General features: G+C 44.5%; 1 protein-coding gene across 2 annotated transcripts; it reads left to right on the top strand.

Moving 5' to 3' along the window:
• Positions 1–6,380: 6,380 nt before the first annotated feature.
• MFAP5 (microfibril associated protein 5) lies at positions 6,381–18,520 on the top strand. Of its 2 annotated transcripts, XM_010946372.3 has the most exons (10): positions 6,381–6,518; positions 7,018–7,077; positions 8,123–8,158; positions 10,707–10,751; positions 11,066–11,098; positions 11,518–11,553; positions 13,432–13,461; positions 14,177–14,264; positions 14,968–15,041; positions 16,497–18,520. In XM_010946372.3, the coding sequence occupies exons 2-10, from the start codon at positions 7,020–7,022 to the stop codon at positions 16,607–16,609; spliced, it is 513 nt and encodes a 170-aa protein (XP_010944674.1). In that variant the 5' UTR covers positions 6,381–6,518; positions 7,018–7,019; the 3' UTR covers positions 16,610–18,520. The 2 variants fall into 2 exon arrangements, with proteins under 2 accessions (XP_010944674.1, XP_010944675.1); XM_010946373.3 differs by lacking the exon at positions 11,518–11,553.
• The last annotated feature ends 604 nt before the right edge of the window (positions 18,521–19,124 follow it).

The raw sequence follows: 19,124 nt of genomic DNA, 5'->3' as shown, positions 1-19,124 counted from the left end.
TTATAACAGTGGACCTCTCTGGTACAGGACGTTGATGGTGGGGAAGGATGTTGGTATGTGGGGCAGGGAGTCTATGAGAATTCTCTGTATTTTCCACTCAATTTCACTGCGATCATGAACTGCTCTAAAAAGAAAAATTTTTTGAAATGGTAGCGGGGAAGCAATGGGCTTAAAACGGGGCATGCTTCTCCAGCCATTCTAGAATTACTTGGGGGTAGAATTCACTGGGCTGGTGGTGATCACGCTTTTCAAACACGTCAATCATTCAGGAGTCTAAGTTTCTATCTCATTTTACACCTGATAGTAAACCTTTCTATCCTCTTAAGCAGCCAGTGCTACTGAGGAGTTCTCAGTTGTTTCTTCACACATCAGGGAATAAAGAAATTTCAGCATCACTTCTCTCTCACACAAGATTCTTGATTCCTCGAACGTAGGAATTGTGACTGATTCACCTTTTTAAATTACCCGTAGTACTTGGTGAAGTGCCTGGCACTGAGCAGGCAGCCAAATATAAATGAGGTACGGTTCTGAGTCATTAGGAGTCTTCCATCTTGTCGGGCAAAGCTCAAGAGCTGTGCTGCATGAAGCACAACAGTCAGTTGAGATAGTAAATAGGGTGTAGGTAGGAAAAGGCAACCAGACCGCAAAACTGGTTCGGAGAAGTGATTTGTTGCCCTCTTGTGCCCAGTTTTAGGAACTACAGCCTCTCCGGTCCCCAGACAACATTTCCATCTAACGCAGGGAATGGGTGGGTGAGTCCCTGTGCTTGGTTTTGAGCATGCAACACTGAACAAAGCATCTGCCCACAATCAGCCCACACGGAAGTGGAGACTCTCAGGGAAACAATCCAAAGGGGATATTACCCAAGCTGAGCTGTAAAGGATGAGTAGGAATTAGCCAAGTGAACATATGGGTTGTGGTAAATTAAGGATTGTGATGGGGGTTTTTCAATAGAACGCAGCACGTACAACGGCTTAGAAGCAAAAGAGCCTGGAGATCTGACAGTACTGTAAGTAGTTCAGTGTGGCCAGAAAGCAAGATGCAAACGTGTAGGGGTGGGCGGGCTGGAGAACTGGTGATGAGATATGGAACTAAGAAGGTCCACCCATATTCTAAAGAGAATGAGGCATCTTTAAGGTTTTTAAGCCAGAGTGACCTAATTGGAGTAGTTCTAGAAAAACTGCTCTTAGGGCTTTTTGTTATAAACAAAGTTGGGGAAACACTGAACTGGGAGACCAGTTAAGATTCTGTTGGAGCAATGACAGGACTGAACTGAACTAAAGTGGTGATGGAAATAAAATGGAGGAAGTGGATGGATTTTAAAGATATTAGGGAGGTAAGATCAGCAGGATTTTGGCAACAAAGGGTGTGTGTGGGTGTGTGTGCACGCACATTCATGCAGGCATACTGGGAATCAAGGTGAGGCAAGGAGAGACACTGAAGAAACTGGGGGTGACTCATACTTGCTTCAATTGGGTAATGGGGTAACAGTAACAACACAGTCCTAGGATGGGATAGACTTGCAGGGAAGATGACTCAATTTTACATATGCATAGAAAAGGCAATTTAGCTTACTCAACATTTATTCAAATGTTCTTTCTCCTTGTGCACCTTCCTCTACTAGAGAGGGTGAAAAACTAAAAACTACATACCCTAGATGCTTCTACAGCTAGAGTTTGGATGGGATTTAGGTTCCAGCCACCATACGCACTAGCATAAGACTTGAATTGAAATCCAAGGTAAATAAAGTAGGAGGCAGGGAGTGAGGATCCATTTTGCTGGTATGGATTCCAGCAGAGCCAGTGTGGTCTGGAGCCTGGGTGGTGACATCACAGCATGGAAGGTGGCCTCCAGAAGGCGGGAGGAACACTAGGGTCTCTCGGTAGTTGTTCCTGGGAGTCTGTTCTTTACATTCGCCTCCCCACTTTTCTTTTTCCTTTTTTTAAGGAGCATACTAAGCCTGTGCTCTACCACTGAGCTATACATCCAACCCCCCTCCCCTTTCTGCTTAAACGATTTTACTCTCTATAATATAAAGCCCAACTGACTGAAGCTGCCAATGGGACATCCACTTGAGATGTGCTATTGTACCTTCAAACACAGAGCATACTGAGGTATAGATCTGGAAGCATAAATCAATAGATGGTAAATAGACACAGGAGTGGAGTAGAGTTAAACGAGAGCTGGCTCAGGAAGAACCTTGAAAACTACCAGCATTTAAGGGGAAGCAGAAAAACAGTAAGAAATATAAGAGAACACTGAGCAGAGCTAAGAGGTAAACCAGGGAAGCAACGTCATAGATGCCAAGTGGAGGACACATTTCAAAAAGGAGGGACGGGAAGGGATAGAGGGGAGGGTATACCTCCGTGGTATAATGCATGCTTAGCATGCACGAGGTCCTGGGTTCAATCCCCAGTACCTCCTCTAAAAATAAACAAAGAAATAAACTTAATTACCCCCCTCCAAAAAAAAATAAACATATCAATCATGTAAATGTGCTACATTCAATGATTATATTGGCTAATATTATTTGTTAATAATTATATACATTGAACGTCCCTTTTTTTTTTTAACATTTGTTAATTCCAGGCTCTGTGTTTCTCTGTTTTTTTGATGGGTAGAATGGAAGATAGAGATTTCCTGTCGATTAATCAATTTCTGATATTTGTCCTATTTTCTTTGTCTATAGCTATTTTTATCAAGAATTTAATTTGTGTGTGTGTGTGTGTGTGTGTGTGTGTGTGTGTGGTAGGTTCTATTTCAGGAAACCTAACAGAATCGTGAACCTGGATCAAGCATCTGATGTTTGCATGGTCAAGAGAGTGTGGCTGTAACAGCGCAAAACTTCCAATGCCATCTAAAAATGTATACAAAGTAAAATGGGGAGACAGACACACTCATTGTTGTTGACAAGAGTTACACGTTTCACATGCACTGATTTTATAGCTCTTCTGCCAAAGTTGATTTCTGGAGTAACTGTTGCCCAGTTCCTCTGTTTCCTATAGTTCTATTCTTCTCGTGTTGGATCAAGACGCTGCTGGTGGTGCTCCCGTTTTCTCTCAAACTCCTTTCTTCTCTACAGCTTTATCCTCTACTTCTTTGCATTTGACTCCGTATTTGAATGTTTCTATCTTGAAATAGGATGTTCCCATTTCAAGTCTTCATCTCAATCAACTCAGTCCAAATGACCAAATTTTGAGTTGCTGTCTGTGCTAACCATGATGTCGGCCAGAGATGAGTGAGACTTCGCCTCTGCAATCAAGGACCTCTCGGTCTAATCCGGAACACAGATATGTAAAAGAAGGGATATCCTAAAGCTGATGCCAAAATTATAAAAAGACACAGAGAGGTAGCTCAGTAGAGAGGATGATGACCTCTTCAGAGGCAGAGGGGACCGGGAAAGGCTTCTGGGAAGAGCAGCATGTAAGCTGGGCTTTGATGTACGTACAAAGCATTTATTTACTAGACTTGGGGAAAAGAATATCTCAGAAAGGAAGAAACAAAGGACACTGCATGGAGAGCACGGAGAACGGGGTGCTGGAGAGCTGCGGGTTACTGAGAGGCGGGACGCTTTCCCCGGCCCCAGTGCTGTGAGGACATCCGTTTGCTGGCTCCTAAGTCCTCCACGGACTCCATCTCTTAAGTTTGGCTGTTACTACTTGATTGCTTCACTCCTCTACACACACTACTCTCCCCCCAGCCCCATCCCTCATATAACCCTCCTCCCTTCCTTTCCTTCCTTTTATGGGATTCTTGCATGTGTGTGTCTAGGCCCTGGATTTAATTTAGTTGGACTGGACTGTAGTAATAACATTTCTGTACATTTGCCCAGAGGCCTTCAGCTAATGGGTGTATTCTTTACAGGCCAATAAACAGATGAATAAACCAGCTTGCTGTCTGCATCTCTGCCTGCCTCCCTCTTTCTTTGTGCTTTCCCATCTTCCACTGCTTTTTCCTGGGTATCTCAGACGTTCGACGGCCTGCAGTAAGTCACTTGTGCACGTGCTAGTCAGTTCCATGCAGGACTCTCCTGTGGCTGGAGACTGTCCCCTCGACCCACAGGAGATCCAGCCTGTGACGGATGAGTGTGTGGACTGCTGCCCAGGGAGTCCTTCCCCGGGGTCAGCGAGAGCCTCGGAACTGGCGCGGCTCACATCTCTGGACGGCAGCTACTCGTTCCTGACCATGGGTGCTGACTTTGATCTCATGTGATGAAATGTGTGCTGGAACAGAGGCTGCCCAAACCACCTGGGAAAAATAAACCAGAGGCCCTCCAAAGCTGGGGGTGGGAACTGTGCTGGAAGGGGCCACCAGAGCAGCCATGAACAGAAATCAACCAAACCTCTTGCAAGCTCACTGCGTTCTTGCATGTCCAGCAAGAATATATGGTGGTTCCTGCTCTTCTGCCAGTTCCCACCTTGTTCCTTCTCCGTTCCGTCTGAGGTGCTGCTCGCTGCCTGCCTTCCCCCTCGGCCTTGATCTGAACATTCTGTTCCTGTTTTCACTGCCCTAACTTCAGACTCCCTCCAGAGACCCCAGGAGAGCGCCCCCTCCCACTGCCTGGGGAGGCTTTCCCTAAACTACAGCCTCTGGCCCCGCCAGCACGTTGAGGTCATCGCTGCCCCCGCCAAGTGACTGGCCTGAGTTCAGTCTCTCCATCTGTCTGTGCTTCACAGAAAACCTGATTGTGGCTCTAGGCTCTCCTCCGTTGCAGGTCCTGCCTTTGTTCTGCTCTGCGTCTGCTTTGGTTGCTCCCCCTACACCCCGCCCCTGCCTTCTCTTTGCCTGACTCTCCCCAGATGGGGGCCACATCTGCGCTCTCACTGTGGAGCAGATGGGGAGAGAGCAAGTTCTGGGCCAGGCAGCTCAGAAAGAGCTAGGGTTTGTACTCAGATTAGTTCTGGGGACTGACCAGAACCTGTGTATCTCAGAGGGGGAGCACAGTAGCTCCCTAAGAAAAACCAAAGTGCTATTTGCTTATTTCTGACTAAGTTCGTAGCTCATCCTTAAGACAGCTAGTTTCCCTTCCTCCCTCCCTGCCTCCCCCCCTTCCTTTCTTCCTTCCTTCCTTCCTCACCTTCCATCATTTATTCTCTTCTTTCTTCTAGCCTAAGATACTACCAGCTCTGTCTACCTGTTCTCTTCTCTAATTTCGCTCATCAGGGAAATACACAACACAGACTAAACAAAATAACTAGAAATGTATGTACTTATAGTGCACAGAAGGTCAACGTTCTTCAGATTTGAGTTTCTGTAATTCAGCTTTACTCCCTCCCAAGTGGAGACGCGTTTTTTTTTTTAATTGAAGTGTAGTTGATTTACAATGTTGTGTTAGTTTCTGGTGTACAACAAAGTGACTCAGTTTATATATGTGTGTTTATATATACATACTTTTTTTTTTTTCATGTTCTTTTCCATTATAGGTTATTATAAGATGTTGAATATAGTTCCCTGTGCTGTACAGTAGGACCTTATTATGCCACCTGGAGATGTTTTAATGGTCTAAGCAATAGGTTTTCTATGAATAAGAGCAAAGTCAAAGTTTTATAACTTTCCTGGATCAGAGAAAATGTTATGTACATATTATATGATATGATGGAAAGTTACTGATCAAAAATAAAACAAGCAGAATGAACTTGGTTCCCAGTTTTGTTTGAGCTTCTGATGGCATTTTGTCCTTAAGATTCCAGAAGCCAAGACTCTTAATGTAAGCTTAAACAAAGCCAAAAGACAAAAGAAGGCTGGCTTGGCCTCTCACGGAGTTCCTCCACGATTCAGAAGGATAAGGGGTCTGTATTTCTCAACTTTTCCTAACCCTGAGACAGTCAGCCCTCCTCTTGGGCACTCATGTGGTGTCTGTGTCTGCTTGGGTGTGGCAATAAATAAGGGTCCCAGGGGGAAAAAAGAAAGAAAAAGTGTGAGGCAAAGAAAAAGGGAGAAACACAAGGATGCAAAGAAACTTTTTGGTGTAGAAGAGATCAATGTTTTAAAAGGCCAAAGAGAGAAAGGGTGATGGAGGATTGATTCCAATACGGAAGACGCCCAGAGGGGGAGAAGCGGATTCTGTGGAGGGTTTTAATGCCATTTAGGTAAGAAGGGACCCAAGGAAAGAGCGAGGCTGGGGCCAGATTGTGAGAGAGCAAACAAGCTCGCGGAAGAAAGGCATATGCGAGCTGGAGCCAGCCCTTCAAGGGAGCACCAGACTTTCCCATCCATGTGGTCATAACCTTTGGAATGAGGGTGTGAGTGATTGCAAAGTCCCGTCCCTTCCCCCAGCCTCACTGTAACACTGCATCAGACTCCTCTGGCCTGGCTTTCTCCCCACCTCTCTCTCTCTCTCTCTCTCCCCCCCGTCGCTCTCCCTCATCTCATTGTTTCAGAGTTGGCCAAATTCGAAGTCCTTTCCAGGGAGCGGCCCTGTTCATCTTACTCTCCAGCCAAAGTGGAACAGAGTGAGAACGAGACAGACACATTCAGCAAGCAAAGGACTGGGTGGAAAGAGCAGAGAACCGTAAACAGTAAGTTGTTCAAAACAGAAGGAATGCGTGCGTGTGCGTGTGCGCGTGTGCGTGTGCGTGCGTGTGCGTGTTGAAGGGCTGGAAGTGGACAACGGGGAATGTCACTGACTTAGAACTGAACAGACATTCCAATTATCCATGGAATTCAAATGAGGAGACACGAAGACGAGCAGATGGTATCAAAAAGCCGCAGATATCAAAACATAAGATTAGACTCTAGGGGTGAGAGGCCACGGGGCGGGGGCAAACGTGAACCATGTAGAGTGAAACCTTCCTCTGACTTGGTGAAAACAAGTAATGAGAGTGAAAATAACAGTAGTTGATGAAAGAACAGAATTTGATGGAGAAACAAATGTTGGGGGAAAGAGGAGGGTTTGAGTCTTGTGGGGGACCAGGAAAGTTCCTGCAAAGACGCAGACAGGGGCCCTCCAGATCTCCTTGCCTGGAAATGCTGAGCATCACAATCTCTACTCCCCCCTCTCCCCACCCCACCTGTTAGACATGCTGCTTCTGGGACCCAAAGTGCTGCTGCTTCTCGCTGCACTCATCATCCCCTCTGGTGAGTCCCCATCTTTTTTCTCTTCTCCCGAAAATGTCAGCTCCTCAGCTATAGATGTGGGTGGAGGTGTCTGTCAGAGGGTGGACGGAAGGCATTTAAAGGGGAACGGGAGGAGAGATGCTTGCTGTTGAGTTCTAGAATTGCCATTAAAAAGAAGAGAACAGATTTTGTGTCAAAGAAGAAAGGGCAGGGATGTGGTTAGCGATGAGCTCAGATTTGGGAAGAGGCATTCTGAGAGTTCTGAAATGAAGGTAAAGCTAAGATTCACACAGAAGCATACGAACCCGAAGAGGGATACACACATGACTACACAAGGAAACAAATACCAAAGGAAAAGGAAACTAATCTATACAAATGCGTACATAAACATGTAAGGACCACCTCCTAAAGTCAAATTTAAACTGTGCAGGAAAACAGTGAGGATATATACACTTAACAGCTAACAAACACTAGCATTTATACGGTAACACCCAACTGCACACAAGCGTTTCCACATGCACACAGAAAACGTGTTGCCCTCTCCATGCACAAGAAAATGATCTTCATGGATTTCACAGAATCTAGCTAGACGATTGGCCACAGAAAGTGAAACTTGGGCTTAAAAGAAATCCTGTCCTTTTTTCTTTTTTTTTTCACCTCATTCTGCCAAATACAGACTGTGAGAAAATAGTTCTTTGGCTTTGTGCAGTAGTGTGGCTGGAGGGATGGCCAGGGCGTGGGGAGAAGGACAGGGCACATCAGAAAGGCTGCTGGCCTGGGGGTGGCTCAGGACTCCACCCCTTACGGATGGGAGGCGAGGGCATCTGGGGAGTGAGGGCACAGCAGAGCACACCTTTATTCTCAAGAATCTGCCGTCTTTAAGTGCTTCCATGTTTGGGTGGAGCACTAATGGTTCGAGTAATTTTATACTGAGCTAAAAGAGAAATAAAACACAGAAAGATAAAGTACAACCATTTTTGCATCATTCTCTGGTTCCTCTCCTAAAAGCTTTCTGGGGTGTGGAGCTACAGTCATTCACATACCTTTTCTGCTTCCTTTGGTACAGACTGGACATCCCTAGGGGTCACTGGTCAACGAGGAGGTAAGTGAACCCTTGGATCTGGACTCTGTTGGGGTTCTTATCAGGACATTGTAGCCAAACGGTCAGGATTAAAGAATCGGTACCACAGCAGAGAGGCATTGCCACAGTGCGGGAAGTAGCATCCTGTTCTCCTGTTCAACAGTCCTGTTAATCCCACGCACAAAACCTTCGTGTTCTTTTTTTTTAACTACTGAACTAACTTTCCCAAGTCCTCCTCTGTGTCCATCCTGTTTCCACTCCCTCAGAAAATGCCCCCTAATCCTAACAGAAAGCATCTTCTCCTCCATGTAACAGCGGAGAAACTAAAGTGCAAAGACAGATAAGAAGTCTTCCCAGTACTATAGAAAAACTGTGGCAAAACCGGCCCAAACCCGATGGTTTTGGCTTCGAGAAAGGACCACTTCCTTCAGCTTGGGGAAGGAAACTGACCAACATCCCCCGCCCGCCTCCAGGGGTTCAGCACAATTACAACTGCTCCCTTACTTTTCCCAGTCCTTGAGAGTGCCACAGTCTGCAACCCATTAATGGGTCAAAAATCAAATTTGTGGGTCACAACCGGTGTTTTTAATGAGTTAGAATAGATTTAAATAAAAATAGAGTGCACTGCAAGTACCTTACAAAGTATTATCTTATTAAACTTGTTTCAGTTTTATATGCATATACTGGGGCACAATATAATCTCTTTTTTACTGTGCATCCTGGTAAAGAAGATAAAAATATAGGGAAAAAAATGTTTTTCTCTGTTGCGGGTAAAGAGGTCTGAATCCTGAAGTTTCTGAACCGAGATCCTGCTTCGGCACTAGCAAAACTAAAAATCCAGATTCCTGTCTTTGGGCTGGTTAAGGGCCAGTCCTATTTTATGACTTTCTGATGCTTTTCTAGCAGACATATTGACATGATGAAAATGTCTCCTTAAGAGTCCTTAAGAGAACAGTCATGAATCCTAGCCAAAGCCTTCATATGGTGGTAGCTCATGGAAAATGTGGGTAAACAGACACTAGACAGAGAACTAGTCCTCTGCCTGAAATTCTGAGAAGACAGCTGGGTTACTCTCACACTGTGCTCGCCCACTGCCTCCTCCGTCTCTGTGAGTGGTTGGACTGGAATGTAGCTGGAGAGAAAGGGAGAAAGGGCAGGACTGGGTTACACCCTGGAGAGGATCCACTCCCTTCTTACAGCCTCTGGAATGATTTGGGTCAGTGGTTTTTCCAGCCTGAGACTGGAGCACACGAATTCCTTTTCTGAAAATCTGTTATGGGGGTAGGGTATAGCTCAGTGGTGGAGCGCAGGTTTAGTGTGCAGGAGGTCCTGAGTGCAATCCCCAGTGCCTCCATTAAAAAAAAAAAAAATTAAAGAAACAAACCTAATTACCTACCCACCTCGACCCCCACCAAAATGTGCTGTGAAAGAAGAAAGCTTATACCTGACTGTGAAAGATAAAAAGGCTCTTTTGTCAGATTTGATGACTCTCTCTCTGGAATTTTTTTGTAAAGGAGGCAGTAAGCAATAAGTCCTTCAGAATGTTTTATGTGTGTTTTGCCTCTAGTACAATGATCAATAACTCTGACCTGCTTTATAAAAATGCTAGTCCCACAGGATTTTAAACCTAGCATTTATACACCGAAGTAAAAGCAAACCGTGAATTTACTGACCCCTAGCGGGTAAAATAGATTATGACTATTAGCCGTTTACAATAAAGGTTAATTACAGATGGGATTATTTGTTCGACATTTAGGTCTTAAAACTGCGTTGTCATTTTGCTTTTTAAGTAGACACTGGTTGGGGGAAGGGTAACAGCTCGTGGTAGAGTGCATGCTTAGCATGCATGAGGTCCTGGGTTCAATCCCCAGTACCTCCTCTAAAACTAACTAAATAAACCTAATTACATACCCACCAAAAAAAGCCAAAAAAAAAAAAAAACCCTATCATCATTACCTTTCGTGAAAACTCTTTTGTGAATAAGCTATCAAACAGATATCATCCCATTATATCCAAATTATAAATATCAAAATCACAGTGTGGTTGAGAAAGACAATTTTTATTTTAAATAAGTATTGTAAAGAGGTCATCAACCCATTGTGATTATTAACAAGCTCTCTGACCTTGGGTAAGTTACTCTCCTGGTGTTCAGTTTTATTATCTATAAATGCAAGCACACAGTCATCCCAAATTAGCTGTATGTGTCATTATCCGTTAGGATGAAGAAGTTATTCTTGCAGTCCGATGCTTAACCAAAGTCTCACTGAGAAAGAGGATGCCTGTGGAGGACTGTCTGATGGGCATGTAGTTCATTCATTCCCCTAAATAAGGGGGACAGAGGAGAAAGGACACTGGTGGGGATAAAGGCTAGGACTGTATAGGTCTATTCATGGAAGCAGTAAAGTGTGACATGTGTCTGGGAAAGGACTTGAGCTGGGAAGCAGATGAAGAAAAGCACCTGTGGGCTCTCCGTGCCCGCTGCCATGCTAGACAGTTTCACTTAGCAGGAGTGCGGGGTGGTGGGGGGACAGAAACGCTCAGAAAGTGTTTTCTGACTGTCTTTCTGCAGATGATGTAACTTCAGTGACTCCAGAAGCATTCACAGAAGATCCTAGTAAGCTACTCTTTTGTCCATTTCTTTGCTTTCATACTGGGGGTGGAAGAATTGAGGATGATATTGGTACAAAGTAAAACGAAGACTTCTGGTCTTCAGAGCCCCGCTGTCCATCTTACATGCCACCAATGGTATAACATGCCCAATCTTTTTATCTCTTCCCTTTCCTTCTGGTGTAGTCCCTTGTATTTGCCCAATTGTCCACATTCTTTCACTTCAGTCTTGCCTCTTTTTAGACCATCCTGCCTTCCTCCTGCTTCCCTTTGCTACTTTGCCTGCTTGTACTTTTCATTCTCTGTGTTGTATCTTTGCAGATCTGGTGAATGATCCCGCGACAGATGAAACGGGTACGTTTCACTCTCATTTCTAAAAATGGCATGATGTTTGCTAATATTCACATTTATTCCAGCTCTTGACTTAATCTCATATTTTTATCGCTGGGAAAAGAATAGAGGGACTGTGGGCATGTTGTTAAGTGACAGTGGGATAAAAGGAAAGAAACCTCCTCAAAAAAAGAGGAAGCAAAGTAGATTAACAGCTTTATAAAAAAAAAGGCATGGATAAACAAAAACTAGTATAATGTCAACAGGCCAAATATTCGCAATTATTCAATTATTTCAATTAACTCTATTCCCTTGGACATAACACCCAAACCCAGCCATAATCTCAACCTTGCCCTGGTATCTCCATCCTGCCCCCTTCCACTCTGCCTTCCCCCTCTGCCAATTCAAAGCCCTCCTCACACCACTGTTTTGTGCCTTTTCAGTTCTGGCCGATATCGAGCCTTCCACAGATGACCTGGGTGAGTTCAGATCTGGGATCCCAGGGCCACCGGGGCCCTGCTGGGCTTTCCCCAGAGCCCACAATGGAAGGCAGTATATCTGGTGAAGGATCTTAATAGGACCACATTATACGTAGCACATTCGTCCAGCAGTTCGATTTAAATGAATAACATTTATGATCCGCTGACAAGCAAAACCATACTGGGGGTTTGATATACAAAATACCAAGATCTGATTTTCCTCTCAAGTTTCCTAGACTGGATGGGCAAAAGGCCAGACAAATATATGAACAAATGTTTGGTGAAGATAAAGGGAAACACTCTAGAAGGAGTAATGGTTGAACTGAATCTTGAGAGAAGCTTTATAATAAGCCAGGCAGTCGAGGAGGGTGTGGGCATTCCAGCCAGAGGGAGAAGCACGTTCAAAGTTGCAAATGCAAAAGAGAACTTGGCACACTGGGGAAGCTGAGTTTTCCGAACGAATAAAGCAAGAACTATAGGGAATAAGTGGTAGGACATGAGAAAAGGAGACAGCAACCAGATCGAAACAAATAGTGACTGAAAGCCTGCTTCTAGGTGGCAGGGATGTAAAGGTGAACAAAAGCCGTCTTCCTCTAGATATGTTTTGTCTAATAAACAAGATAGACAAATGAACGGATAACTATTTAGTTTCCAAAAATGCTGTCATCAGGATAAGCCAAAGAAGCTATGAAAGACTCAAAAATTGTGCTTAACTGAATATTCAGTGTTGAGAGATAGGAAAGGCTTTTCTGGGGGGCACACCGACTGGGTTGAGTCTTGAAAGACAAGTACAAATGAATAGAAGAGGGAAGAGCTTTGAGGTAAAGAAAACAATACGGGCAAAGGCTTAGGGTGGAAATGAAAACCACTCAGAATAGTTCTAAGCATATTCTTCATGTGGAAAACCAGCTGAAGGCTGTTGCTGTGGCCCCAATAAAGGATGACGGCCTGAACTACGTGAGAGGTAAGGCAGAGAATTAAATGAGCTGCAAGGGAGAGGGGACCACTGAGCTGATGTCCAGTTTTCTATCAGGTAGATGGTATCTCAAAGGTGGATGGTGGCACCACTCACTGAAGAACATCTTGAACTGGTAAAGGGAAAGATAAGGCAGTTTGAGACACTGAAGGATCCATGAACTCTTCCACAAAGTGGCAGTTGGATTTGTAGCTCTGAAGCTTATTAGAAGAAAGCTCTGGGCTAGGTTGAGAATTCTCAGCATATAAGCCTGCAATTGAAGCCATAGGGTAGATGTGATCACATAGCATTCCTCCTACAGTATCCTATCAGCAACCCTCCCGCAGACATTTGTACAGGTAACTCCCACGGTTAGTCTATTTCCTCGAGACTCATCTTACCCCTTGACTTTTATTCTCCATCCTACAAACTCGGCTGGTATTTAACTTGCCCCTAGGTTAGGGTTAGCTATGACTATGACCCTCGCTACCCTTTACCAAGTAACTTTTATCAAAGAACCCATGATGGTATATGTAATTTACAGAAGAGATTTCCTTTCACGAGGAAGAGCTTCAGCAGCAGGATAATGGTCTGTTCTCTCCTTCGCTCTGGGATGAAGCGCTGGCTCTTTGCCTTGTGTCCCTACCAAATTTGCTTCTTGACAAAAACACAAAGCTACTCTCCATACAATGAATGTCTCAACTCTCTAGCAGAGAAAGGAGAAAGACAAAACTATACTCCCCATCCTAACTTCAAAATCGCTTTAATTTTTGGATCAAAACACCCCATTATGGGTTTTCTTTTAGACGTTGCTGAAAAGAGTTACTAACTCATCTGTTAACTCTAGGAGTATGGCAACATGACAGTTAAGGGGAAGTGACTTCCAGAACTAGTAATAACTGAATCAAATTTCTGCCTTCCAGCCTCACCCAGTGATAAAAACGCCACCACAGGTATGACTGGGTTTTTGCCTATCTTTTTCTTACGCTTTTTTTTTTTTTCTTCCTGAGGATTCCTTACCTCCTTGTTCTTGAGAGGATACTTGGTACTTCTTCTATTTTATTTCCAATTCTTTGTCAAAGAATATTTGTAGTGCTCTTCATTATCCCCCCACCTCATCCCACTGTTTCAAGCCCCTGTTCTATAAATCATGGGGGAAAGACAGGACCACTGTTGCAGGGTCCCAGAACAGTCGTCTCCTTAAACTACCTTTGGACTTCATCTGCTGGTTAGTGGGCAGGGAAGTGACCACAAGGATTCCATGTTACTGCACACGTCATGCTTTCTCTAATGTACTGGTAATTCTGATGTGCAGCTGGGGTTGAGAACTATTGGCCCACCTTGGAATCACGTTCTTCAGAATGGGACTGTCGGCATCTCATTCTGATCTTTTATGTGCCCACTGGTATAACCCTAGAAGGACTCTTTTTCCTCAGAGATTATTTCATGTACTTTGCTTCCAGGTAGGGAAGTACCTAAGTTTCACTGTGGCCAGTTTCTATCATGGCCGCGCTTTGGTGAGCAGGAAGCACGTGCCCCCACTCACACTAACCCTCTGCGGAGACTACTTTCTGGGTTTTCCCACATCTCCCCCCCTCCATCCCTTTAACCCTGCGTTCATGCCTGTTTGTTACACTTCTCCCTGCTTTTCACATTGGGCTTCTTCAGAGTGCCGCGATGAGAAATTTGCCTGCACGAGACTCTACTCTGTGCATCGGCCGGTCAAGCAATGCATCCATCAGTTATGCTTCACGAGGTAAAGGGTCCCAGAACACCCAGAGCATCGCCCGTGATAGTGTTTTCATGCCAGTAACTACTTAGTGGGCACCCACCATGGAATTTCCGTCTTGGGGGGGCCAGACATTTTTAGCATAGCCCTCTTAGCTATTCCTGAAGGTGCCAGCTAGAACCTGGAGTCTGATTGGGGTACACAGAGAACAGTTTTTGTTTGTTTGTCTTTTGTGGGGGTGGAGAGATTAGGTTTCTTTATTTATTTTGCCCGAATGGAGATACTGGGGATTGAACCCAGAACCTCGTGCACACTAAGCATGTGTTCTACCACTGAGCTCTACCCTCCCCTCAAGAACAGTTTCACTAACAAATCTAGATGCTAGAGGCCAGTGAAGGTGAGGGCTGGAGGAGGCGTAGCTATGAGGGACACTCTGGGTTTATCAAGTTTAGCACCTCATATAAAGAGGCTGGAGTAAAAGATCCAAGAGTGAAGGTGGAAAATGGTGGGGAGGAGTATTAAGTTTGACTCTGGGTAGAGTGTGCAGTGTCACTGAGAAGAGTGGGCAGGCAAGAAGTCTGAAACGCGTAAGGAAATCCAGACATGGGGAGAACAGATAGGGAACGGCAGGGAACACGGGAGTTGAAGAGGCATCGCCAACCCAGGCTTCTTCTTCCTCTCGCTGTTTTTTCTGTCTCCTTCCTGCACCGTGACGTTGTGACTGTGACAGTTTACGGCGTATGTACATCATCAACAACGAGGTCTGCTCCCGTCTTGTGTGCAAAGAACACGAAGTTATGAAAGGTAAGGTGCCGTCCAGCTTTTCAGTGGGGAGGTCGGTAGCGAGAGAGGTAACTAGGGGCACAGACCCAAAGTCTGGCTTTGGGGGGATTTAGGTTACTCCCTAACTTCCATCAGCACCTGCTCGCCAGGTGACCCCCAATAAACAATCTAAGGAAAGCACTATTATGCTTAATAAATACATAACCCTGAGAAAAGAACGCCGAGATCTCTTTGCAGCCAGACTTGTAACCCCCAGCCTCTCTCAGAGCGTTCTGAAGTTCATTCACCAAGGTTCTAGATGAAAAGGCCAAGTCAGCCATTACGAAGAATAGACTCTACTGGTTTCCAGCCATATTCTTAACTCTAAAAATTAAAAAGAAGCCACTAATCTGGAGACAGCAACGTTTGGATAGGGCTTACAAACAAACCAATAAAAAGTAGACTGGACGCCTAGACACTGACTACGTTATAAACAGTCCGCCCCTCCCAAGACCCATGTACATGGCTTACTGTGACATTTCACAGGTAGAAGAAGGCAGAAAGATTTCACTAAAAAAAAAAAAACAATGACAAGGGTCCAAAGTGTGTGGTTATAGAGCATGCACGGTGAGAAAAAGCTATTTCTCGCCTTGCCCTGGCCAGCCCCGAACGATGGCTGTGGTGGGCGAACACACCGCAGACTCGGCCACTTCTGACTCATCAGCCGGCCTCGTGCTGAGCGCCTGAGTAAGAGCTGTAGCTGACTTCGCAGAAGGAAACCTGCTGCTTGCCCCCCTCCGGCTTTGTGCAAGCCACCTGCAAGGGAAGCACCTTGACATTGAGGATGAGTCTTTGGGACTCCAGGCACTTTCAAGCGTCTCAGGGGACTTGCTAAAGTTAGCCCCTTGCACATAGTAAACACTTAAACACATACTGAATGACTGGACCTCTCTCTCTTTTTTTTTTTTAATTGCTATTTAACAAGTCCACAATTAAAAGAACTGGGAGCTAGGTACATGAAAGACTCTAAACTTTACTGACCACTTGCGCCAGGGACTCTGAATGCACTCTTTCACGTTAACGCTTTGACGACCACAGTGTTGAGACGCACGTTTTAGTGCTTGTTTTACAGAGAGGGATAGTGAGGTCCAGAAAAGTTGAGAAACTTTCTAGTACGTAGTAGATTACCCTGTGGCTTTTACACAAACATTCTATACACAATTTCAAGGGAAAATAAACTTTAGGTTAGTAATATTAACTACTGAATCTGTCTGCAGTAGATCTTAGGGCAGGAGAAACCATCAGTGTCCCTCTTAGCTAACCACAGATCTTCATTTATGTTCCATTCTAGAAGGGGCAGAGCTGGGCTTCCAACCCAGATCTCTTTCTCTCCAGCCCTTTCAGCACACACCCTGCTGTCTCCTCTCCCCCTGGAGTGCGGGCCCTTGCGGCCTCCTGCGTTCTCATCCCCTCACGCGCTCTTTGCTTCTCTTCCAGATGAGCTGTGCCGGCAGATGGCAGGTCTGCCCCCAAGGCGACTCCGGCGCTCCAGCTACTTCCGCCTTCCTCCTTGTGAAAATGTGAATTTTCAGAGACCCAGCGGTCTGTGATCACCAAGGAAGAGGAAAGAAAGAACGTGTGGGTGGGAGGGAGAGAGTGCTCTAAGAGGGAACTCCTCATTCAACCTCTGTCAGCCAACCCACGGACATGAGTATTTCTTAAACCAGCGCCTTCGCGATGTTTAGCTTCTGCCCCCACTTCTTGATTTTTCACTCATTTATCTCACTTTTCAGTACTTAAAACACAGCCTCTATTATTGCATGGTTTTGCTGCTTCCCAGTATCATAGACATAGTAAATAAATGATTCCCATGTGGCTTTTACACAAACATTCTGCATACAGTTTCAAGGGAAAATAAACTTTAGGTTAGTGACATTAACTACTGAATCTGTCTGCGATAGATCTTAGGGTAGAAGAAGCCATCACTGTCCATCTTAGCTAACCACAGAACTTCATTTATCTTCCATTCAAGACTTTCCTAGGTTAACTCCCCCTTGACCTCCCTAGTCCACTTTACTCTTATTAACTACTTTGCTGGATTGTCCTAACATCTGCCTGGCAGGGCTTCTTTATGAGAAGGTTATGATGATTTTTGTAATCCTAAAAAATTCTGCAGAGCCAAGAGTTACACAATCCGACTAGCAATATATAATATAAAGACCAAAAATGTTGTCTTTTTTTTTTCCAAAAATGTTGTCTTGTGCTAAGCTCAGAGGCTGAGGCTAGAGAGAGAGGCGTGGGCCAAGTATAAAATTATTCAATTTTTCATGCAGCCGTTCAGTTGGCAAGTAGGACTAGAAAGTCTCATTTACTTACTCATTTCCGGTGGAATTGGGGTTAGCCCATGTCCACAGCTCATGAGACAGTTTAATGTGAAACTGTATCATTGCTCTGAGTTGCCCTGAGTTGTTGCTACTTCTTTCAACCTCACCACTTACCAAAATCTGTAGATTATTGAGCAAATGGAAATGGATTCTGGAATAGCCTGATTTGGGGCCTAAGAAGGGCATTCAGACCTGAATTTTAATAGGCAGGTTGAAAGTTTACCTAATGGTTTACAGGAAAGAGTAACAGAAACACAATATTCAGACAACTTCCATCCTTATCCTGGCTCTGGCAGCAACCAGGAAGCCCCAGATAAGCCATGTTCCTTCATTTCCCCATCGTTAACATGAGACAGGTAAATGTACGTTAGTTCTAAGGCTTCTTTTAATTCTATGAGTTGAGTTTCAAATGCATTATTCATATTTCTTGAAGCCTAGATGCAATCTAATTCACAGCAACCATGTCTGCCTTATAAGGAAGGAAATACCCTGTATTAGGGCAGCAGTCCACAATGCAATAGGACAAAATGCCACCATAAATGGCAAATTATATACTACGGATGCTTTCATCTGAATAGCCCACTAACTTTCTAAAAAAGCCAATGGAATTTAAATAGAAACTAGGGCACTTTGAGACAACAAGTTATGTGTGACAGAATTCCACTTGGTAAGGGTTGGATTCCTTCCAGATTGCTGAAAAACCATCTAAATGAGGACCAGATTCTTGATGTTAAGAAGCCAACTTAGTTTAATAGGATTTGAACAACTGACTAAAGAGAAATGCTAGAAAAAGACCCAGAGCGTATAATTCCTGCCCTAATCTCTGGAAGCAAGCGTGCTTGTAAACAGACAGACACGTTCAATGGCTATTTTGTAGCCACTGTAGAGACAACTTGTAGGCGCAGAGTTCGTTAAAGGGTCTCTTCAGGAACTTGACCCTCCTATGGCTTATTGAACAAGAGGAGTCTTTCGCACCAGAAAGAGACCCAATCCCAAGATTGTATTGCAAATGAAACATTTTAAGTAATTATTTTTTCCAATTTCCTTCTCAGAACAGAGTGGCTGTGCTGTACACCAGAAATTGACACGTTGTAACTGACTATACTTCGATTTAAAAAATAAATAAATAAGAGAGTGGCCTTTCGTCTGGTTATTTCTTTTTCTATATTTAGAGAAACCTGAACTTATGGTTTTATCCCACTTGGAAAGCTGAGGGCCAACATCGCTCACGTTTCTCTGGGCCTCCTTCCCTCTGCAACTTGACCAGTTTTTCTCCAACATTCCAGTTTGGTTTACTCTCCTCCAGATGGGGCCCCCTCCTCGGTTCACTGGAAAATGCCTTCTCTTTTCTGCCAACTTCAGGCCCAATTGTCTCCTGCTTTACCCTCACTTCTATTTTGTGTGATCACATTCCTGTGCTTGGCTGTTTCTCACTGTGCTGAGATCCTTTGCCTTTTTCACGCTTCCCGATCTGCAAATCAACACTTCTAATTCACTGTCCATCCTTTCTTTCCTCATCCTTACAAAGTCTTACTTTCCCTCAGAACTTTCCTGAGACCAGTGCCAGGTCAGTTTCCAGGGGTTGGTTTTGGTCCTGGTTCCTTCCCTCTGTCCTCTCTTCATTTACAGAATCCCATTCTCCTTTTTGCTCCTTTTTACTCTTGGTCCATTTCAGACCCCCAGTGTTCTCATTTTCTCTCCTTGTTCCTCCCAAAAAAAGATTTGAAAACTTCTCACTAAT

Source organism: Camelus bactrianus, chromosome 34 (genome assembly GCF_048773025.1).
Source record: "Camelus bactrianus isolate YW-2024 breed Bactrian camel chromosome 34, ASM4877302v1, whole genome shotgun sequence".
Taxonomy (NCBI): Eukaryota; Metazoa; Chordata; class Mammalia; order Artiodactyla; family Camelidae; genus Camelus; species Camelus bactrianus.
Note: the sequence above shows the minus strand (reverse complement) of the source record. Positions and strands in the feature narration are given on the sequence as shown.

Coding starts and splice junctions, on each gene's coding strand:
- MFAP5 (XM_010946372.3), top strand. CDS start 7,020: ATGCTGCTTCTGGGACCCAAAGTGCTGCTGCTTCTCGCTGCACTCATC. Junction 11,554..13,431: donor GCCTTCCACAGATGACCTGG/GTGAGTTCAGAT, acceptor TCTGCCTTCCAG/CCTCACCCAGTGATAAAAAC. Junction 13,462..14,176: donor TGATAAAAACGCCACCACAG/GTATGACTGGGT, acceptor GGGCTTCTTCAG/AGTGCCGCGATGAGAAATTT.